General features: G+C 45.1%; 1 protein-coding gene across 2 annotated transcripts in view; it reads right to left on the bottom strand.

Moving 5' to 3' along the window:
- The window catches only part of gpr158a (G protein-coupled receptor 158a), a 125,470-nt gene that overhangs the window by 62,817 nt on the left and 38,450 nt on the right, over positions 1-24,203 (bottom strand). For both annotated transcript variants that reach the window (XM_072679293.1, XM_072679294.1), the window contains exons 3-4: positions 11,634-11,736; positions 5,937-6,160 (exon numbers count right to left, since the gene is read on the bottom strand). In XM_072679293.1, the coding sequence (XP_072535394.1) occupies positions 5,937-6,160; positions 11,634-11,736 (327 nt within the window). The remainder of the gene's footprint in view (positions 1-5,936; positions 6,161-11,633; positions 11,737-24,203) is intronic.

The following is a 24,203-nucleotide window of genomic DNA, read 5'->3' as shown; positions in this document are numbered from 1 at the left end:
ATGTAAATGTGGGGCTCAGTCGGGACGTTTCACTGCAGCTCTCTTGAGTCTCTGCCACGGACACAGTCTTCATACTAGACTACAGACGTCTGCTGTGAGCTCGCTGGAGAGTGACGGGACGTGTGCAGGTGTGATGGATCTCTTATAAACCAATAGGGAGTCAGAATGGAGTCTGTTTATACTTCTCATCCAATCAGGATCAGACTCACACTTTCCGGATGGAGAGATTTATCTGTAGAGGGTTTTTATTGATGACGAGCCGGAATGAAAACTAAGGGGAATGAAATAGGAGGAACGAGGCTGTTTTTAAAATGTAAGGAGGAGAAAGTTCAGATAATTGGGTGAAAATGTGAGGAGTAGAAGTAAAAAATCTGAAAAAATGAATAATTACTCCAGTAAAGTTTAGATAACCAACATTTCTACTTAAGTAAGATAATGAAGTATTGGTACTTCATTACTTGACACCTCTGGGGCTAATGTCCTTGGTTAAAACTCTGGATAAGAGTGTCAGGCAGATGCAGTAAATATATGTATATAGAAATTAATACAGCAATCAGGAATAGAACAGCTAGCAACAATTTCATTAGAATAGTATACAAAAGTATTGGGACACCTACAATCCCATTCTAAACCCATAGGCGTTAATATGGAGCTGGTCCCCCTTTGCTCTAAGCTCTAATAGCAGCAGCAGGTCTGGAGCTCTGCTGCAGTTATTGAGTCAGTTGGAGACTTTTCTGCACTCTGACCCCGACCCCGCTCTGTAACTTTACGTGGTCTGACATTTGGAGGCTGAGCTGCTCTCTATGGTTCATTATACATATATGAACAAAAACATACAGAGAATTATACTATGATTTATAGTAGACTGTGGTAACAAAGGTGCTGTCACTATGATCACTGGTTCGAATCCCTGCCATGCTGCTAGCCATCGGCAGCCGAGGCCCGAGACAGCACAACTGGCCTTGCTCTCTCCAGCGTGGGTAGATGACACACGTAACTGGGTAACTGGCGCCCCAAACTGGGGAGGAATTGGGTGAAAATATGGATGGAATTTAAAAAGAAGAGAAAGTAAAACATTTTTAAAGATAATTGTTGAAATTTGACGTAGATATTTCTCATATACTTCAATAAGAATGTCCTCCATTGCTTTAGTGTGTGATTCGGGGTGGAAGCAGGGGCCTAATCAAGAACGTTATATACGGGGACAGCATGACCGCCAGCAAACTCACGACTCATTTTAGAGCGCCATTAAAGAAAGACGAAGAGGCTGATCTACATAGAAGGGAGGCCTGGGCATCTGCCTGCACATCGCCGTGTTCCCCCTACACCACTCCTCCTAATGCACTCCTAATGCAGCTGGAACATTAGAGCTGAATCACTTCTACGCTCCACAGGCTAATGCCTTCTCTGTGAATAGAGCATTCTGCGCCGAGCGCTTTCTCTCTCTTTTATGCCAGAGCTCCTGAATAATATGATTGAGCAGAAGCAACTCCAGGGCAAGCAACGGTGGACGTGAATAGATTTCCATGTTGCGTAGCCGCGCTCCAATATCCACGAGAAAATGGCATCAAAAATAAACACCGAGCACTAGACTCGGGATTCTGGCTGAGAACTCGGGCGTATTTCAGGGAGAGATAAAGCTTTTCCTGTAACGCTTCTCCTCCCCTCATCTATCGCTACGGTAGATTTTCCCCCCTTCAGAAGAAGAGAAATGAGAACATTTCGTTTCAGTGGTAACAGGTGTCCAAGACCTGCCAGCTGCTCTGCAATCAAACGGCCCATAGGAGCGCCGACATCAAGGGCTGAAATGGAAACAAAATGTCCAATCTGAAATCTGTCCGCCTCAGTTAGGCTTCGTCCGACGTCTCCGCAGATCTTTCTCAGACGCCGCCCGCACCCAAACTGCATCCTTAAGGAATTAGAGTGCTGGCACTAGCGAAACACACAACACCCACATATTTATAGTCTGAATAGAAATGTCAGCTCCAGGAAATCTGGCTTTACACACATTCTCTATAAACATGAGCCACTATAGTCCAACAGCAGGCATCAGTGAAGCTTCTACTGGTGACCACTACTCAGAATCAGACGCTAAATAAAGCAGCTGTCACAATCTGGATGGTAGAAAGTTAAAGGTAATATGGCCTACACCCATTTCTATGGTTAAATGATGGCTATGTCAATTTATACGGCCATGAAATACTCATTCCCATGGTTATGAGAGGGTTACAGTCATTTCTACGGCCACATAAAACCCATTTCCATTGTTTAATGATGGCAACATCCATTTCTATCGTCATGCAATACTTATTTTCATGGTTATGTGACAACTACAGCAATTTCTTTGGCTAAGCTACACCCATTTCCATTGCTATGTGAGGGCTGCAGTCATTTCTATAGCTAAGCTACACCCATTTCCATGGTTATGTGAGGGCTACAGCCATTGCTATGGTTATGTGAGGGCTACAGCCATTTCTATAGCTAAGATACACCCATTTCCATGGTTATGTGAGGGCTACAGTCATATCTATGGCCATGCAATACTTATTTTCATGGTTATGTGAGGACTACAGCCATTTCTATGGCCATGCTTCACCCATTTCCATGGTTATGTGAGGACTGCAGCCATTTCTATGGCTACGGTATTCCCATTTCCATTGTTATGTGATGGCAACATCCATTTCTATGGCCATGCAATACTTATTTTCATGGTTATGTGACAACTATAGCAAATTCTTTGGCTAAGCTACACCCATTTCCATTGTTATGTGAGGGCTACAGCCATTTCTATGGCCATGCTTCACCCATTTCCAAGGTTAAATGATGGCTACACCCATTTCTATGGCTAGGCTACACCCATTCCTATTATGTGAATGCTACAGTCATTTCTATGACTAAGCAACACCTATTGTGATTGCTAAATGATGGCTACACCCCATTTTTTGGGCCATGCAATACTTATTTCCATGGTTAGTAGTGTAGTGAGGACTACAGCTATTTCTATAGCTAAGCTACAGCCATTTCCATTGCTAGAGCAAAAGCTATAGCCGTTTCTATGGCTGAGACTGACACTTATTTTCATGGTTATGTAATGCATACAGCCATTTCTATGGCCATGCTTCACCCATTTCCATTGTTTAATGATGGCAACATCCATTTCTATGGCCATGCAATATTTATTTTTATGGTTATGTGATGGCTATAGCCATTTCTTTGGCTAGGCTACATTTATTTTCATAGTTATGTGAGGGCTTTTCTATGAAACATAGCATTTGACCCTACTGACATCATTATTATGGGTCAAACCAATACACTGAGTGCTGAGTCAACACTGCTCTCATGCACTCTCTAGACACTCCGGGGTGAGATCAGCAGATCGCACTGTTCCAAAGACACACATTCAATCTCATAATCCCCAGATTATGAAAAAAAAGCCTTTAATGAGTTCAGTGAATGTGCAGACTTAAGCTGTACTTTAGGTGTTGCATTTGCCAGCAGGACGTCCAAGTAGGTGCGGGTCAGTGTGTAAAGGCCAAGGATAAGCCTACTGAACTGAAACACTCATCCTGCCAGAGAGTGAGATACAGCCGTAACCTCATGAGGACCGTTATACTAAACAACATTATCAGCAAAAGCAAAGGACACTCATCAAACATTAAAGGTGTGGAGAAGTTTTACGGTCTAATGTCTTACAGGAAGAGGTCATTCTATATCTAATGGAATCATTATGTCAGCCACTGACCTGCACCGACGACTGCAGCAAGTGGTGTTCTTAAAGCAACAAACCACTAAACCACTTAAAGGCCCTCTACCCTGGACCATCTCATCTCTCATAGGATTCATCAACAATGCTGCAAACAGACTAAACAACTAGACCGACTGTTTAAAACTCTACACCAGTATGTTTACCTGTAATTAACTCTATATAACATTAGAATAAACCCAAATAAACATAAAGCCAGTGGTCAGTGAGAATGTCTACCTGTAATTAACTCTATATAACATTAAAATAAACCCAGATAAACATAAAGTCAGTGGTCAGTGAGAGTGTCTACCTGTAATTAACTCTATATAACATTAGAATAAACCCAAATAAACATAAAGTCAGTGGTCAGTGAGAGTGCCTACCTGTAATTAACTCTATATAACATTAGAATAAACCCAAATAAACATAAAGTCAGTGGTCAGTGAGAGTGTCTACCTGTAATTAACTCTATATAACATTAGAATAAACCCAAATAAACATAAAGCCAGTGGTCAGTGAGAATGTCTACCTGTAATTAACTCTATATAACATTAAAATGAACCCAAATAAACATAAAGTCAGTGGTCAGTGAGAGTGTCTACCTGTAATTAACTCTATATAACATTAGAATAAACCCAAATAAACATAAAGTCAGTGGTCAGTGAGAGTGTCTACCTGTAATTAACTCTATATAACATTAGAATAAACCCAAATAAACAAAGTCAGTGGTCAGTGAGAGTGTCTACCTGTAATTAACTCTATATAACATTAGAATAAACCCAAATAAACATAAAGTCAGTGGTCAGTGAGAGTGTCTACCTGTAATTAACTCTATATAACATTAGAATAAACCCAAATAAACAAAGTCAGGGGACAGAGTGAGATGTTGGTCAGAAGAACACAGGCTTGGGTGCTGATCTGCTCTGTGGGCTCAGTCAGTGTATGAATTTGTTCAGTGACCAGAGGCGGCCAAACTTTTGCATAAGACTGTACATATTGTATGCTGTGCATATATACACTTTATATGTGTGTGTGTGTGCGTGTGTGTGTTCATCTTTTCAGTCGCAGTTCAAAAGACCATATAAGCTCAAAGGAGACTTTCTGGTGCATGGCGAAGCAGATTTGAGGGGCTGTCTTTTCTTTGGAGGCAGACAAGCAGAGGCTTTATTGTGTGTGTGTGTGTGTGTGTGTGTGTGTGTGTGTGTGTGTGTGTGTGTGTGTGCGTGTTTGTTTGCGCTCGAAAGGATCCAGCTCTATTTATAAAGAAATGCATGGAGGAATACCATAGAAAGCACCTTTTCACTACAGTTAAATAAACTCTCTCAGCCAGGAGGCCTGACTTGAACTCCCTCCCTCTCCCTCTCTCTCCCTCCCTCCCTCCCTCTCCCTCTCTCTCCCTCCCTCCCTCCCTCCCTCCCTCTCTCTCCCTCTCTCTCCCTCTCTCTCCCTCCCTCCCTCCCTCCCTCTCTCTCCCTCCCTCTCGCAACACTGCTGGTAAGCTCCTCCTTTCTTTTTAATTAAATGACTGAATGACTCTCACAGCATATCGCTTTCTGTGTTACAGAATAAACGTACACCACATGTCCAAATGTATGTGGACACCCCTTCTAAAGAACGCATTTAACTACTTTAAGTTGCACCCACTGCTGACACACATATACAGCTTTTCTAGTCCCTGTAGAGAAGTACTGCAAATAGAATAGGACTCTCTCCAGGAGCAGATAAACATCATGAACCTATTGGCAGCATGCTGCCTAATGCCAGACGTGGGCTAGTAGAGGGGTATAAGGCATTGAGCTGTGGAGCAGTGGAAGAACTGTGTTCTCTGGAATGATGGGTGGTGGAGCTCCATCCAATACTTTTGGGATGAGCTGGGGAGTGTAAGATGAGGTGGAATGGAGATCATCCACATCCTGACCTTACTAAGACTCTTGTCGCTGAATGCAATCAAATCCTCACAGCAATGCTCCTCCAAAATTCCCTCTTTTTTCTCTTTTTAATACCCTTGCTTTTAGAAGAAGCGACGAACGAGCAGGTGTCCCAATACTTTTGTCCATATTGTGTGTTTTGTTAAAGTATCTCATTATTACAGTATCAGTTTCAGTGTTGCTGTATGATGGTCATACCGTATCCTTTCTGTTTATTTTGCTTTAGAACAGTGGTCTAGCATCTGGCTGTCTAATAGCCTCACCTTGTTCCTGCGGAAATGGTAAACCAGCACCATGCTGATGAAGTCCAGCAGCATGCAGACGCCCTGGAAGGACAGCACAGTGATGCTCAGGTAGCTGTCTCCACGGTCAACACAAGGTGTGTCATCTTTGCAGTAAGCACAACCCTTCTGACAGGGCAGGCAGTGCCTGGGGGAGTCTGCATCATATGGAAGGCCGTCAGGATCCTGAGAGTTCCCCGTCTTCCCTGTTTGAAGAGCAAATATGATTTTGTCAGGAAAAGAGAGAAACACCAATTTATTTATTCATAATAATCAGTTTTGATTAATGAATCACTTGTCTGAATGAATCACTTGTCCGAATGAATCATTTGACATTTACATGTAGAATTTGTGCTTCTTAACAGCAGTGATGTCATACTTATTTTCCCTTATTGGGTCCTTTATTGGGTACTTGTTTGGGCAGCGTGGCTCTTTGGGCTCAGCAAGCTGCCACTGTTGGGTCCTTGAGCAAGGCCATTCACCCTCTCTGCTCCCCGGGCCCTGGATTTGGCTGCCCATCGCTCTGGGTGCGTGTGTGTTCACTGCCCCTAGTTCCCTTGCGTGTGTTGTGTGTGTGTGTGTGTTCAGCTTCTGGAGCTCTCAGCTTGTCCAGAAATGTGTGTGTACAGAGTGTTCTTAAAGGGTTAAAATGTGAATTACACTTCCCAACTGTAAGGGGAAGCGAGAGCCAGTAGACAGGATGTTAGCCTTCTGTCTAAGAAGTGAGAGCCAGTAGGGAGGCCGTTAACCTCCTGCTAAGTACAGAGAGGCCAATAGAGAGGACGTTGAGGCTCCTGCTCTGTACGTAGAGGCAGTAGAGAGCACTACCCTCTCCTAAGTAGCTATATCAGTAGAGATTAATGTTAATCTTCCTCTCAAAGTATCAGAAGACAGTAGAGAGGACGTAAGCCTCCCGCTATTTCCATAACGCACTAGTCTCCCAGCTAAGTGGTGAGAGCCAGTAGAGAGGGCACTAGTCTCCCGGCTAAGTAGCGAGAGCCAATAGAGAGGGCACTAGTCTCCCGGCTAAGTAGCGAGAGCCAGTAGAGTGGGCACTAGTCTCCTGGCTAAGTAGCGAGAGCCAATAGAGAGGGCACTAGTCTCCCGGCTAAGTAGCGAGAGCCAATAGAGAGGGCACTAGTCTCCTGGCTAAGTAGCGAGAGCCAGTAGAGTGGGCACTAGTCTCCTGGCTAAGTAGCGAGAGCCAATAGAGAGGGCACTAGTCTCCCGGCTAAGTAGCGAGAGCCAATAGAGAGGGCACTAGTCTCCCGGCTAAGTAGCGAGAGCCAATAGAGAGGGCACTAGCCTCCCGGCTAAGTAGCGAGAGCCAATAGAGAGGGCACTAGCCTCCCAGCTAAGAAGCGAGAGCCAGTAGACAGGATGGTAGCCATCTGGCTAAGTAGTGAGAGCCAGTAGGAAGGCCTTTAACCTCCCAGCTAAGAAGCGAGAGCCAGTAGACTGGATGTTAGCCTTCTGGCTAAATAGCAGAAGACAGTAGAGTGGGCACTAGCCTCCTGGCTAAGTGGTGAGAGCCAGTAGAGAGGGCATTAACCTCCTGGCTACGTATCGAGAGCCGGTAGAGAGGGCACTAGTCTCCCGGCTAAGCAGCGAGAGCCAGTAGAGAGGATGCCAGCCTCCCAGCCATGGCGCGAGAGCCACCACAGACTCATACTAGAGCCCCAGGTTTAGCGAGGCAGTGCTTTGGGTGTATTTGGTGCACTTAAGTGTAAATAACATATTTGGGTTGACTTGCATCGCCATCTGTGTATGCGCCTCTGAGCTCCGCACAGTCCTCCAGTCATGTGACTCAGCCTCTCCCTGGGCTGAGACCACAGCTGCTTTAAGGGCTATGTTATTTTAAGGGTACTTAAGCTTAATGTTTAAGTGTCAATATTTGATTTGGGAACACTTATAATGAGAGAACAGCTAAACAAACTAGAGCTGCACTGATACCCCTTCTTCCCTTCCGATACCGAGAGCAGCTTTTCAAGTATCTGCCGATACCAAGTACCGATACAGATACCAGCTCTGACGGAAATCCTGGATAGACGGCTCTAAATCCTTTTATATTGATATGATATTTAGTGTTCTACTTTTTATAGGTGGTACTATTTTGATCTAATAATCTTGAAGGAACAGAGTTTACTGGTTGAGGAACGGCACATTAGAAAAGCTTCAGAGCTGAAATAATAAAAATGGCCACAGTGCAGAAACACGAGCAGGTAGGGAAGCAAAATCTGACTCAGCTTCAGCAAACAGCTTTAACTGCTGGTTAAATCCACATTTCAGAGCCGTGAAAAAACACCGGTTTAGAAACAGGACGAGCTTCTGCAGCAGATTTCATAAATACATAAATTACATAAAAAGATATGAAAACTTAAGACCCCCAGTGAGCAGCCAGCAGCGACAGTGGCAAGGAAAAATTCCCTCAGAGCTGGAAGAAGGAAACCTTGGGAGGAATCAAGACTCATAAGGGGGACCCGACCCGTCCTCCTCTAATCAGAACTCATTATTTACCCAAGAAAAACCTCAGCTAGTTTAAATAGACTAGAAATTCAGAGCTCCTCTAATCTTAGACTCTACTAAACACAAGTCAATATGGAGACCATAGTACTCTTCTCTTCGCCTGAGTACTCTCAGAAGAGGAGGGTCTTCAGTCTGGGTTTGAAGACAGCGAGCGTTGGACTCTGCTGTTCGGACACCCAGGGGAAGTTCGTTCCACCACTTCGGTGCAGGACAGAAAAAAGTCTGGACGCTCGTCTTCCGTGGATCTTAAAGGATGGCGGGTCGAGCCGAGCCGTACTTGAAGCTGGAAGGGCTCTTGGTGCGGATCGGCTTTTGACCATCGCCATCAAGTACGGAGGGGCTGGTCCGGTGCTCAGGTGTGCAACATATTCATAATCATAACATAATAATTATGGTGTAGTAGAACTTAATGTAGTCATGGCAGTGATGGTCAGAGTAATGATAGTTAATAGTGATGATATTAAAAGTGGCAGATAGTTAAGAGTCCATTTAGGTTTAGCAGTGTCTGTTTTATGGCAATAACTAGTTATGACTGGATTTTACTGGTTGTTTAAATGTTTGGTTTCATAGTAAAATTCACTAAAAAAAAAAAACTATGGAAAATTAAAAATTAGGGCGTCAGTGAGCTTCATGGTATCGGTGCTCTCTATTGCCGATACTGATACTGTGTGTAAGGGCCAGTATCAGCGCTGACACCGATGCAGTATCATTAAAAGCAGGAGATGTTCTGTTCTGTCAAGTCATAATTTAGACATTTTAATTTCCCTTTCTGAATAAACAGCAGAAATCGAGTCCTCGTGTCCGGGGCCGGACAGGGGTCAATAGTGCAAACCATTTTTTGTTTGGCCGGGGTAAAGAAAATAAACATTACATTCAGATGTTAGGTGCAGAGGAGTGCTGAAGAAACCTGGAACAATGGGGTAAAGAGCAAGTGAGCACGTGTTACCCTATCTATACAATCAGCCAACATCTGCTATAGTAATTAGCAAGTACTGGAATATCAGTGGCAACAGTTTTAACACAGGTTGGGTCCTATCAAACCATACCGTTAAAAAAGGTGCTACCACACTCTCTTTTAGAGTTGTCTGGACGTGCCCTGTGCTGCCTGACTAGATGCTGGATGAGCTGGACTCAGTGAGAGAGTGTGGACACACCATCTGTGCCGTCAGTTTGATGCAGCAGCAGCGGCGGCGGCTTCCGCTTCACTCCCACAGTCCACATCTTCTCACTTCATCACTACCTACATTCACACCTCTCGTTTCCAGGTTGTCCGACTGGTTGGACTGAGGGGATGTTAAGTCATGAATCAAAAAAGGTGTGGAAGACACCTGTCAAAGCGTTTGGAGGCTTCGGGTTAAGGCAATGCTGAGATCTACAGCTATCTGCTGTATAAGGTCAAGCACTGAAATCCACCGCATCAAGCATTAGAGAGAGCCCACTCTATATGTCCAGAAGTATCCAGACGCCCCTTCTAACTGGTGAACTCTGCCACTTTAAGGTGCATCCGTTTCTGGAGTTCAGCACTGCTAATAAAATGGGATGCCTTAGTTCACCATGCTCACCATGCAAAGTGTGGGGTAGAGTGGTTTAAAGCCCCCCACCCCCAAGCATTGGGTCGTGGAGCAGTAGGACTGTGTTCTCAGCATGATGGAGCTCCATCTAATATATTTGGGTTGAGCTGGACTGGCTAGACTTGACCTCACTAATGCTCTGAATGCAATCAAATCCTCATGGCAAGGTTTTATCATCTAGTTTAAGGCCTTTCCAGAGGAGAAGAGGCTGTACAACAGCCAAGGGGGACAAATTTCTAATCAATGTTGGATGAGCAGGTGTCCACATACTTATGGCTCTTTGGTGTAGTGTTTCAGATGACCATTGTTCTGGATAGGCTTGGGGTTGTATCTATTATCTAACATTCCAGCTGATCATGGTTTTCCCTGCGGCATAAAAAGAGATGGTACTCTATGCAGTCTCTCTCTCTATCTCTCTCTCTATCTCTCTCTCTCTCTCTCTCTCTCTCTCTCTCTCTCTCTCTCTCAACACTGGACTGTGAAGCAGTGAAACTACATCTCTAGGATGATTGAGCTCTATCCAGTGTTTTTGTGATGAGTTGGGAAAGCAGAACCTGACCTCACTAATACTCTCAATGCAATCAAATCCTCATGGCAATGTTCCATCATCTAGTTTAAGGCCTTTCCAGAGGAGTAGAGGTACAACAGCCAAGGAGGACAAATTCCTAATCAATGCTGGATGAACAGGGGTCCACATACTTATGGCTCTTTGGTGTAGTGTTTCCGCTGACCATTGTCCTGGATGGGCTTGTATTTATGGCCTAGGTCCATTCTAGACCATTCTACAATGGTCACTTTATGTCCTATACAACAGACTATATGTCCAAATGTTTGTGGACACCCCCTCTAATAAATGCATTCAGCTATTTTAAGTTGCACCGATTGCTGATGTAACTTGTCTAGTCCTTAAACAATATTGCTAATAAAATGTGACGCTCAGAAGTTGATAAACATGAACCTATAGGCACCATGCTGCCTAATGCCAGGCATGGGCTAGAGGGGGGATAAAGCCCCCCAGCATTGAGCTGTGGAGCAATGGAAGAATTGTGTTCTCTGGAATGATGGATGATTGTGCTCTATCCAATACTTTTGGGATGAGTTGGGCTGGTGATCATTATCCAACATCCTGACCTCACCAATGCTCTTGTCACTGAATGCAATCAAATCCTCACAGCAATGCTCCTCCTCCAAATTCTAGTAGAAAGCCTTCTTCCCTGGACAGTAGAGACTTTAGTTACTCCAATAAAAGTTGGAGAAACTCTTTTAATACCCTTGATTTCAGGAGAAACATTAAATGAGCAGGTGTCCCAATACCTTTGTCCATATAGTGTAGTTTGTGAGCCTAGCTCTTGGCTTGCATAGTGTATGTTTTCATTTGAGTCATCAAGCTGGTCATACAGGTTACTTTAACTACTTTGGTCAAATTAGTGGCAGACCAGCGTGGTCAAGCTAGTCCATCAACCTCAAACAAAAACATACCCTCTGTTGGTCAACCAGCATGAGCTGGCCAGGCTGATCAGGAGGTAGCACAGTGACGTTAGCAAAGCTAGTCCAGACCCAGCAAGTCTGTCTGAGAACTTACGCTTATGGCCATTGATGGCTACTCTGCTTGGGTGGTAGAAGTCACTTTTGCACTGGCATTTATATTTGTCCAGCACGAAGCCGTGTCCTGGGATGGGCAGGCACTGGAAGACAGAGAGAGAGACAGAGACAGAGACATAGAGAGATAAGAAGAAAAATGTAAGGACAGAGCTGATCAATGCATGTTAACTGATCACAGCAAAGGCAAACAGCACTGCAGTAGAATTCTGAGACACCCCCCCCCCCCCACCGATGTCCCGAGGGACAGCGCTAACACCATGTTTGAAAGAATGCAGAGTGGATATAAGCAGTGGAAGCTCCGATGGTAGGAGAACTTCACAGGAGTCTCTCGCCAATTAAAAGATCAAACAGTTTCACATAGAGCTCAAGTCTCTGCAGCCCATTTGAAATCAGTGAGCAGCACCCAGAACCATGGCGAGAAGCCACTGGTGATTAGAGGAAAGCTAAAGCTGCAGCACTTGTAGCCTAAACGTGCCTTCCTTATGCTCCGTATTCAATCAGACGCTCTGGTTTGACAGAAGGAGGTCAGATACCCCTGCAGTGCACATGGTACAGTTACAGCTATATCCCACCAGACCTATATTATACATTATACAGTATAAACGTTGTGTACGTTTAGTTTAGCTCATGTTGAAACTATGTGTAAGCTTAAGGCCGGGCCTTTGTGTTTACTTGTATACTTGGGTTCTCGGGTTTACTCTAATAAACCAATTCTACAAATTTCTTTCATTTAAGGCTACTCAAGTGTATTTACAACAAAAGGTATCAAATTAAGGGTGTGTTTCTACTGGTCAGCTTTGGGTGGATTAAAACTAGCCCTGGTGTGACTGCTCTGTTAGTGCGGTTCGTCAGAGTAAGTGTGAATAGAGATCCGGTCCGTTTCTAAACCCAATCTGTGGCAGCTTGCCGAGCTTTCCCAGGTATCGAACCCACAACCCTGGCATCAATAGCCCAGAGCTCTAAACGCTCAGCCACCACTGCCCCATAAAGAAATGGTCAGAGTAAGTGTGAATAGAGGTCCGGTCCATTTCTAAACCAAATCTGGTTGGGGCCCTTGAGCAATGCCCAACAGTGGCAGCTTGCAGAGCTTTCCCAGGTATCGAACCCACAACCCTGGCATCAATAGCCCCGAGCTCTAAACGCTTAGCCACCACTGCCCCATATAGAAATGGACGCTTCGTCTGAACAGTAAAGTTTGTTCTCAAAGTAAAGTTTGAGAATTGGGACACAGCCCCAGAAACTCATCCTGCGGACAAATTAGCATATGTACGTTATCAACAGTGCGGTTCAGTATGGATATCGAGACGGTGTTATTCAATAAGACGAGTTTATGGATCCGGTATTACAGATTTTGTTCCCCCATCGCAATTTCTGCTAGAGCCATTACGGAAATGCTAGAACCATCTACTGCTCCACTGTGTTGTAGAACCAACCAATTAAGGCCTTCAGAAGATTGGTGGGATAGGGGGTGTTGGATTTGGTTTGCTGTTGAAACCTGGAAACCAGGAAGATCATGGTGAGAATGGTGTTAGACACAGAACTGTCTGGTCACTGACCGGCCACAGGCCTCCACACTCTAGCAGGCCCCGAGGGTTCTGCATGAGGCCAGACGACATGTTTGAGGAAGGGCAATGTCCCTTAATAAAGGACCAAACTCTAGGATGCTCAACAGAGATTCACTTTTTAAAAGTGGAGGAGAGGCCTATTTCCAGCTCTATTTCTAGCTCTCCAGCGTCTCCGGGCTGATGGCTGGGCGCTCATGTGGCGCGCCAGACAGCCGTAGGAGAACAGCCTTGCTCATGGGGTTTGGGAGATAATAGTCTACTTACTATTCACACAGAGGAAGAGTTATGAGATGGAAACTATCAGCCCACTCAATGGGGCTCCTCTCAAGACCGAATTTAATAATGATTAAAACACTTTCAGTATATTCCTATTACATCAGGAGTGCAGACTGCAGTACAAATCACTATAAAATTAAATGGCACTTTCAGTGTAGCTAATTCAGTGTGACGAACGCTCTTGTTCAGAGGGGGTTAATCATTCAAGCATTTCAGAAGAAGCAATTTGGTAAAAACACAAAATATGTACGATGTAGTTGTTAATGTTTACTAACTGCCCTAAAGAATTTCCCGATTTTAAGAAGTCATAAACGCCTGATCGTTATCCTATAACAGACGGATGTACAGTAGCTGCCTAATTAAAGAGGTGTTGATTGAACCCTGCAGAATAGGAGCTCTCTAGAACTAAACTAAGAATCACTACAGGCAAACTCTATATGCCACTCTACTCACTGCATCCTACTTTACTGTGCAAGTGTTGCACCAGCATAGGGTAGGCTTTCATTTGAGCTGATGTGGTTTAGCTGGTCTACCAGCATGGTCAACCTGATCAAGCTAAAAACAACCAATATGACCAAACTTGACCAAGCAGGTCAACCAGCATAATTAGCGTCGCCAAGCTGGTTGACCAGCATCACCAAGTTAGTTGAGCAGCTGGTTGAACAGGAAGAGTAAGCTGGTCTACAAGCATGACCTGTATGTCTAAAAGGTTAAACCAGCATGACCAGCCGACTACCAAGCTGGTCGACCAGCATGACCAGCCGACCACCAAGCTGGTCGACCAGCATGACTAAGCTGGTTGGCCAGCATGAGCAGTATCACCAAGCTGTTCAACCAGCATGACCAGCATCACCAAGCTAAACGCACCAGCATGACCAGCTGACTACCAAGCTGGTTGACCAGCATGACCAGCATTGCCAAGCTAGTTAGTTGAGCAGCTGGTTGAACAGCAAGAGTAAGCTGGTCTACAAGCATGACCAGTATGTCTAAACTGGTAAACCAGCATCACCAAGCTAAACGAACAGCATGACCAGGCGACTACCAAGCTGATTGACCAGCATGATTAGTATCACCAAGCTGTTCAACCAGCATGACCAGCTTCACCAAGCTGGTCGACCAGCATGACCAAGCTAAAAACCAGTATGACCACGCAACTACCAAGCTGGTCGACCAGCTTGACCATCTGACTAAGCCAATGACCAGCATCACCAAGATGAACGACCAGCATGACCAGACGACTACCAAGCTGGTTGACCAGCATGACCAGCATTGCCAACCTAGTTAGTTGAGCAGCTGGTTAAACAGCAAGAGTAAGCTGGTCTACAAGCATGACCAGTATGTCTAAACTGGTAAACCAGCATCACCAAGCTAAACGACCAGCATGACCAGGCGAATACCAAGCTGGATGACCAGCATGACCATCTGACTAAGCCAGCAACCAGAATCACCAGCATCACCAAGCTTGACAACCAGCATTACCAGCATGACCAAAATCAAATGCATTATGCACTTTGCTGGTCAAGAGCTGGGTAACCAACTAGCTCATCAGTATAGGTTATGTTTTCACTCGGATGACCAGCTCTCCCACCACCTTGACCAGCTCAGACTATCCGAAACCATCTACCATCAAAAGCAGGTCTTGAGCTGGATTTTTCAGAAGGGAACTTTTCCCTGCCTGGGCAGGTAGACCACAATACTGTACAGAATTCCAGCCCTCCAGAACTTTTCCAGCCCTGGCACAGGTGTTTCCAAGTGCTTCCAGTTCCTTGGATGACAAACAGTCTAGCATTTGAGGAGTATGCAGGATGAATGCACAGGCTCTAGAGCTTGACACTTTTAATCCTCTGCCTCCCTTTCATCAGAAAGAGGGAAAGAGGGAGAAAAGGGAGAGGTGCTCGGATTGAGCCAAAAAAGCCAAGACCAAAGGAATGAATCAATCCTCTTCAGGCCTGTAGCTGCAAAGCAGCAGGGTTAAATAGCTGCTGATGATTGTAGCGAGACACATCTACTGATTTTGATGTAGTTGAAAGTCCATTCAGCCCATATATAAAAACGTGCATCTCATTTACATACATCAATCAGCTAAACATTAAAACCATCAGATGAATAACATTGATTATCTGGTCCCAGTGGCACCTGTGAAGGTGAACGGTCAGTTCAGGACAAACTTAGGGCTGCATGTGAATAAGTACCATAACATTACTCATTAAAGAACCCCAGAAACATCCTGGGAACACCAATCTGCCATAACATTAATACCACTAGCAGTAGAAATGAAAAAACACTGCTTATCTGGTTACAATGGAACTTGTCAAGGGGTGATCTACATAAATTAGGCAGCAAGTGAACAGTCAGTTCTTGAAGGTGATGGAGGTGTTGAAGCAGGTAAACTGGGCAAGTGTAAGAATCTGAGACACTTGACAAGAACCACATTTTGATGGCTAGACAACTGGGTCAGAACATCTCAGGCAGGTCTTGAGGGGTGTTCCCGGTATGCAGTGGCCAGTACCTACCAAAAGATGCTGCTGTATCACTGAGATGTTGTTGAGATGTTAATAAGAGCAACACACCAAATAAAGAGTTACCAATAACACCTTGCATGTGATGCTAATTCAATTGTGCAATTCAAGTGTGTTGGTCCAGCATCTCCACTGTTCTTCAATTGCTCAGATCTCTCAATTATGAGGTTTATCCTTGTATTTTACACCAAAATGGTCCAAAAACAGATGAATACAGACTCCAACAAACAGCAGTTCTCATGCTGATAGATCCACTCTATGCTGATAGGCCTCCTCAGAGCTCCACTGCAGTTCTAGAAGAAGGTTTTGGACTTTTTCTCTTTATTATTTCACTCCCACACAAGTTCCTAGCAGCTGTTATTCCAATGACTCTGACTTTAGTAGGTCAGGCTCCTCTACGCACCTCTCCACACAACCAAAAGCAACAAACGTGGGAGAGAAGAAAGCAGGGCCAGGCTGCCGATGCTGATAATGTGGAGTAGCATGTAGCTAGCGATAAGTGACTCACTGCTCAAAGTGAAATCGACTTAATTGGACTAACTATAAATCATACAGAGACATGTAGCCACCTGCTCCCCTCCACATCTCTGCTGTTTATGTTGGAGACACAGCTGTGGCAGCTGCCTGTCAGTATATGTGTGCTTGTGTGTGTGTTGAGTTAATTGGCCCGATAACCCGACTGCGAGCCTGAAAGAAAGGGTTTTAACTGAGGGTATCACGCTGTCACCCCAGCAGGGTTCTCCACAGCCCTGTCACTCCAGCCTCAGCACACATACACACAGGAGCCCAGAACAACAGCTCTGAAATCTCTCTCTCTGAACACACTGCTTTCACTCCCAAACCCAAAGTCCAAGCGAACACACAGGTCCGGGTAGCATACGCTACTCTACGGTGTTCCTGTAGCTGCTCGGATCTGATTTAGGGTGTTTCTGCACTAGAGCTTTTTTTTCTGGACCCAGGTCCACCATTTGGTCCCCTAAGCTGGTTTTAAGCCCAGGAGCTGTCCAGCACACCCATCTCCAGAAATCGATGGTCTGGGGTTCACTTCTAGTCCACTGCAGATGTGGAAGCTTTCATGATTGGTCATTCATTCGGTCATGTGACTGCTTTTATCGCATGGATAAAAACCGTCTCCTGTGAGAACGACTCCTTTGCGGTTCCTGCACAACGAAATTCCATGATGGTCGTTACTGCTTGGGTGTTTGCATCCAAATCAGATTATGGCTTGATCTGTTGATTGATTTCTCTAATAATCAATTGATTGTCTGGCTTTTTAACTCTGAAAATAGTAAGAAATTGGTGGGATTAATACCGGGGCTTAATAGCCATCACACCATATTCATACCATGGTCTACCTACAACCCTACCTGAGCACTAGCTGCTGTACTCATTACTTGCACTCCTCACTCTGCTCTTTACTAATACCATTAAACCTAGTCTATCAAACATGCTACACCTAAACACACTGTGCGCTCATTAATATGCACACCCAGTTGTAATCGCTGGAATACACACTTACTACTGTTTACTTATTAGTATAGTCATTTAGTTTGCAGCTTAAATCATGCTATTGTCCTACAGACTGAGCCTAAGTGGTTTCCGTTCTACTGTACAACCCTGGATTAGTAAAATGACAATTAAGTTGAACTAAAAAGAGGACAATTTGACCTCAGAAAGACACCAGACAGTCAGACTTGAAAGCGAATTTTGCGTATACATCCAGCTAAGCCTCCTTCACACTGGGTCACTTCATGGGACTAGTATCTGGATTGCCTCTGGATAAAGAGTTTAGCCACATGGGGCTCCGAGGGCCCAAGGATTGAACCCGATCTTCGAGTCATGCTGTCTGCCATCGGCATCCGGAGCCTGAGAGAGCACAATTGGTCTGCTCTCTCTGGGTAACAGTAATCATTGTGATGCTGGCTGGCGTGGGTGTCTGCTAGCCAAAAGGGGGGGTCCCCGCCACGCTCCTCTGAGTGTACTGGTTGCCTGGTGGTGTTGCATGTGGCATCGGTAGCAGTGTGAAAAGAGGCGATGGAGGAGGCATGTGTCAGACCTTTACATGTGAGGTGGGAGAGTACTGACGAGTGGATTGTGCAATTGGGGATGGATAATTGGGAGATTTTTTTTATTAAAAAATAAATAATAATAATTAGAAATTACTGTGTGGGATGGATTATGCAAGTTCTCTTGCTGCCCAGCCATTATTACTTGTGTTTTGATCGTACTGGGAGGGTTGTTGGTTGTACTGGGAGGGGTGTTGGTTGTACTGTCTCAGACCACCTTAGTTTGAGTGTTTGGCCTTATCCAGATATTCTCCTGATACTCAAGACGTATGAAGTGACCAGGTGTACAGCTTGAGGATTTCACTGTAAATGTGAAATAGGTGGGCTTATACAGTAGCTACAGAATCCACAGTCCATGCTGACTGGATATAGTGTGCTTTACATAAGACCACCGTGAAACACAACCTTCTGCATGTGGGTTCAGCCGAATGCTCCTATATTGATCCGTGCTATAAAAAAAACCCTGTTATTAACATTTCCTGAACTCATGCTTCTTCATCATGTCTAATACACTTTACACTTCCTGTCATGAGCGCCGGATGCCTGCTATGGAGGACACGCCGGCACAGGCAGCGAGCGTACCTCTGGGAGAGGAAAACAATAAGGCTGTGATGTGGATCTATTTTCAAAGTGTTATATGAAACAACGGGGGGTGGGCTTCTAAACGCGGCTAAAAATAGCGCACGCTGCTGCGCCTGCTTTCTGGACCCTCGCTGGGTGCCTGGTTATTAGAGTTAGTGATTTATCTAGCTGACAGGCCTCACTCAGGTCAGTCTGGTTCGAAGGGTCCAGGGTCAAACACTGGACATGCCCAGGGAGGGCGCACCAGCAGAACTGACCCCGGTCATTACGGTACGGGTCTGGAACAAACATGAACCCCTTGGGTGGTGCAGAAACAACCTCAGTGCTCTTCACCTTTCTCTAAGCGATAGAAAGAAAGAAATTAATGACCTTCAAGGAAACGGCAAGGTTAAACCAGCAGCCGAGAAAAATACTAAAAGGACAAAAGTATTGGGACACCAGTTTATTCAGTGTTTCTACTAAAACCAAGGGTATTAAGGAGTTTCTCCTGCTTTTGCTGGAGTAACTAAAGTCTCTACTGTCCAGGGAAGAAAGCTTTCTACTAAATTTTGGAGGAGAATTGCTGTGAGGATTTGATTGCATTCAGCAACAAAAGCGTTAGTGAGGTCAGGATGTTGGATGATGAGCACCACCCCACCTCATCCCAAAAGATTTGGGTGGAGCACCATCCATCATTCCAGAGAAGACAGTTCTTCCACTGCTCCACAGCTCCTCAATGCTAGGGGGCTTTATACCCCTCTACTAGCCCTCACGTGGCTTTATTAGGCAGCATGGTGCCAATAGGGTCATGTTTATCTGCTCCTGTAGAGAGTCCTATTGTATTGGCAATACATTTCTTGAGTTGGGGACTGAGGTAGGGTGGTGATCATTTAATGCCCTTGTCACTACATGCAATCAAATACTCACATCAATGCTCCTCCAAAATCTAGCAGAAAGCCTTCTTCCCTGGACAGTAGAGACAGTTAAGTCTTCTCTTTCTTTCACATCTCTGTACCGTACCGGTCACCCCTCTACAAAGGTGCTACAGAGGAGTGCCGTTTGTCACAGCCTTAAATGCTGTGACCACCAGGTGTGTCTGATTGGCATTGATTAACCCTTAGGACCTCTGGGGATTGGAGTTCCCTTGGGTAACAGTGCCTCGCTGCAGTCGCCCTCTGCTGGACGGCCGCAGCAGACACTGCCCCCTTACAGAAAACCTTCCATTGATAGCGAAGATGTTTTTTAAATCTTTGATTTTGGAAGAAAGATGGAATGAGCAGGTGTCCCAATACTTTTGTCCATATAGTGCATCTGGCACCAGGTCATTACAGCAGCTCCTTTCAGTCCTGGAGCCTCCATGATCACATCAATGCGCATTAGCCGTCCTTTGGTTGTCCTTCCTTGGAGCACTTTTGGTAGGTGCTAATCATTGCATACTGATGCCTGACGTTTTGGAGATGTTCTGTCCCAGTCAACGTCTAGAACCTCACAGTTTGGTGATTCTTATACTTGCCCATTCTTCTTGCTTCACCACCTCCATCACCTTCAAGAACTGACTGTTCACTTGCTGCCTAATATATCCACCCCTTGACAGGTGATTGTCCAGAAAATCTATGGCTTTCACCTGTCAGTGGTTTTAATGTTATGGCTTATTGGTATTTATGTTTATATATTTAGTGATATTGGTTGTGCTCAGGTCTCTAGCTGGGTTAAATGGCATGTTTGTAACGCCAGCGCTCTGTAATGCTTATCCAATCTGGTAACGGTTGCTATGAAAGCATGCAGTTGTGGGCGGAGCATGGCTAGATCAGCTGCACCCTCGCCGTCATTATCATCATTAGCCTTTACTGCAGATCAGCGAGAGCCCACCGCCTCGGTTATAATCCTCAGATGACATTAAAACTCCATGTAAACACAGCCGTGCGCGTGACTCTGACTCAGCCCTTCCTTTAGCATATTTGATTTCCTCTTCGGCGGTGCGCTTCCAGGTCGACCTGAGCCGAGCGTGAATGCAGAGGAAGGCCTCGGGGCATGTGTGTTTAAGTCTTCAAAGCATTTCCCATGTAAAATCATCGGCGCAGCGTAATCCATACAGCCAATTAAGGGAAAGAGTGGTCTTAGCGGCAGGCCTCACAGAGAGGGCTGGAGGCTACACTTTAACAAAGACAGCTCCTCTGATCCACTGACAAACGCCGTTAGCTGCAAAAGACACGCTCACTCTAATTGCTACATCTGGTCATAGCTGTGATGACCGTGGACGGGTTGAGAATTCCAAGCACTAGAGACAAGGCATTTAGCGCTCATATGCTCTCAGTCATAAGTTTGGAGACACTTAAATCACCTCAAAACAGCAGCTTCAGGATCATGCTGATGCTCCTGCACTGACTGGAACAGGGGGAGAACGGCGTCTCCGTCATTCCCACTCCGGGCCGGAACGCTGCTGCTGCTACTGCACTATGGAGGTTTGGTGGTGGAGCTGCAGGAGGAGAAGCTCTCTCCAGAACTGCTGCTGTGTAACACTGCGTAACCCATAGAGTCATATTAGTGTAAAATCCTGTAGTGTTACTCTACCACCTCAGCCCACATGCTGCTCTACCTTCAGATCAAGCTTCTGGAGCACACTGATTGTCAGTAAATGCACGTGTACAGCTGTCTATGAGGGGGCGCTCAAAGCTTGACTTGTATTTACTACAGTGGAGTAAAAGGGAATTATACTCCACAACTGTAGGGGGAGCCCACAAGCAACACAAAAATACAATTTCTTACAAAATACTACTTTAAGGACACCACACACTAGATCATGTAATGTCCAATAAAACAATGAAACCACTGATTTTAATGAAGGTGGGCAAACCTCAGTCCGCATTCAGCGTGGTCTCAGCCGCTAGGCAACGTCCACCTCTTAGCATTTTCCTTTTACCGCATTAAATTAAGCCCTGATATCCCAGACATCCACATTTAGTGATGCATAGCCTGCAATTTTCACCAAGAAAAGCAGCCAATCTAAAGTCTGTACAGATGTCCTAGACTGTATTTATCTAGGAAAAGCTGAATAATGAGAGTTCAGTAGATGGACGTGACCAACTGTGAACCTCAAACACTGCTGTTCCTCCTTCAAAAGAACTTCCAGCAGAACAGAGCTGTAAAACAAGCCAATTTCAAAACCCTTAAACTGTTTACACCCCCCAAATGGACATAAATCCCACCCACTAGTGAAAGCTCTAGTCAAAGCTGATAAAAAAAAGGTCCAATGTGATGATGGCTTGAGGAGAATATGATGTTGTTGATACTGGAGAGCAGCTCATCACCCTCATCCAGACACTGCCAATTAACCCACCCGTTCTAACTCTGACACTAGGAGAGTAAGGACACATGCCTCTTTTTGCCGGCCCACATGGTTTAAGAGTAATGAGATAAAAGAGCACCATTGTGCTCTCTAGGAATCCGGCCACTGATGGCAAAGCAGCATGGCTTGGGATTCGAACTCATGACCTCTGGCAAAGTGGTAGTGTTCAGAAAGGATCTGAATTAAAGCTCAGTGATGTGGTCTTCTATTTTGGGGGCGAAAATGCTAATAGCTAATGATACCACAGCTAAACACTCATATCCAGTGGTGAGCCGTCATAATCTCAGCAACGTCAGGACATATTGTTCCCTTCATTATTCGGTTACAGAGACTTTCCTCACTACGCTGCCTTCTGAGACAGAGTGGACAACAAGGCATCAAGTCAGCTGCAGCTACCTCCAGTTTCAGACACAGTCCAAATGCTGGAGACAGACCATAGTATATGGAAATACTCCTATACAGAAAATATAGGAAATGACAGTGTGGTACACTCAATTGCAAACTGCAAGCCAGTCAACTGTGTCCCAGATATTAGAAAATTCACAGTGTGTGTCAGAACTGCACCTACTTAGGGACCAGGGTACTGTTTGAGGTGCAGTTTGGGACAACGGGACGTCCCTTGAGTGTGTGGATGAAGCACTTTTGACTGACAAAGCTGTAGCACAGGCTTAAACCAACAAGCGCTCACACTGAGAAAGCAGACCACTGCCAGTCTGGGGTCGTGGTCCAATTTCTCAAATCACCATAAGCACCTGGACATATTGTATTTGTAGTGTGAATGCTGAAGCTCCCCAGTGGGCCCAAAGGGTTGCCTAAGCAACTGTGTCTTCTCAACAGGGACCAATGTCCAGTTAAATATTGAGTATGAACAAGACTAGAAGATACCCAACACCTGAATCTGTTGGCAGCAGATCCTTAAAGTCCTGTAAGTTTTAAGGTGGGACCTTCATGGATCTCATCAATCACCTTTGATGGTTTTGCCCTGTAGCCAGTCCAACCGTGGTCCTTCCATGGAGCACTTTTTGGTTGGTACTGACAACTGCATACTGGGAACACTCCACAAGACCTGATGTTCTGGAGATGACCCAGTCATCCGGCTTTCACTGTCCCTGCTTTCAACACATCACCTTCAGAACTGACTGTTCACTTGCTGCCTAATATATCCACCCCTGGGCAGGTACACTATAAGCCCAAAAGTACTGGGACACCTGCTTATTTATTGTTTCATCCGAAAAATCAAGGGTCTTAAAAAAGACTTTGTCCTGTATTTGTTGGAGTCACTCTTTCTACTAGATTTGGGAGCACTGCTGTGAGAATTTGATTGCATTCAGCAGAAAGAACCTTAGTGAGGTCAGGATGTTGGATGTTCACCAAACTACCTCATCTCCATCTCCCAACTCATCCATCATTCCAGAGAACACAGCTTAATGATGGGGGGCATTATACCCCTCTACTAGCCCACGCCTGGCATTAGACAGCATGGAGGCCAATAGGTTCAGGAGTCCTATTCTATTGGCCATACTTCTCTATAGGGACTGTAGCTGTGTGTGTGCATTTGCACATCTGTGTCATCAATGGGTGCAATGTAAAGTAGCTAAATACATCCATTAGAAGGGGTGTCCACAAACATTTGGACATAAACTCAGCCAATATGCATATGTGGGGCTTACGAGGGTGGGCTTGAAAGAGTGGGGCCCATAGACTAAACTTGGTCCCTCCTGGTCCTCTCATTGACCCTGGTGGGACCTCAATGGGCATCCATTCCATATGTGGTGTCAACATGGAACCCATGGTCAAATCTTGCTGGTTCCTAGTTGGGCTACCCATACAGGCCCCACATGGGTAGTGGACCATGAGAACCAGATAACCCATGGCCAGAATAATAGGCCTTGACAGATATGTTTCTTCAGCCTGTATCTGAAGCCAGCGAGGGATGGACACCCAGGGAGTGCCAGGACATTCCCAGATCACCGGATTTCATTTTATGGTTTGGAGAGTGTAAAAACACTTGATATTGAAATGGGATGGATTTCAGGCTTGGGTGTAAAAGCACTTGAGGGGAGTTGTAGTTGGTGTAGTTGTTGTAGTTGTTGTGGTAAAACACTGAAACACGCTGTCAGTTTTAATATCGATCGTCTAGACACCGTGCCCCGGTATGACTTCATCTGCTATCTGTAACGGACACAGATTCGCACCCAATTTGTCTTTGGATAAAGA

Source organism: Salminus brasiliensis, chromosome 5 (assembly GCF_030463535.1).
Source record: "Salminus brasiliensis chromosome 5, fSalBra1.hap2, whole genome shotgun sequence".
Classification (NCBI taxonomy): Eukaryota; Metazoa; Chordata; class Actinopteri; order Characiformes; family Bryconidae; genus Salminus; species Salminus brasiliensis.
This window is presented reverse-complemented; position numbering and strand designations above follow the sequence as displayed.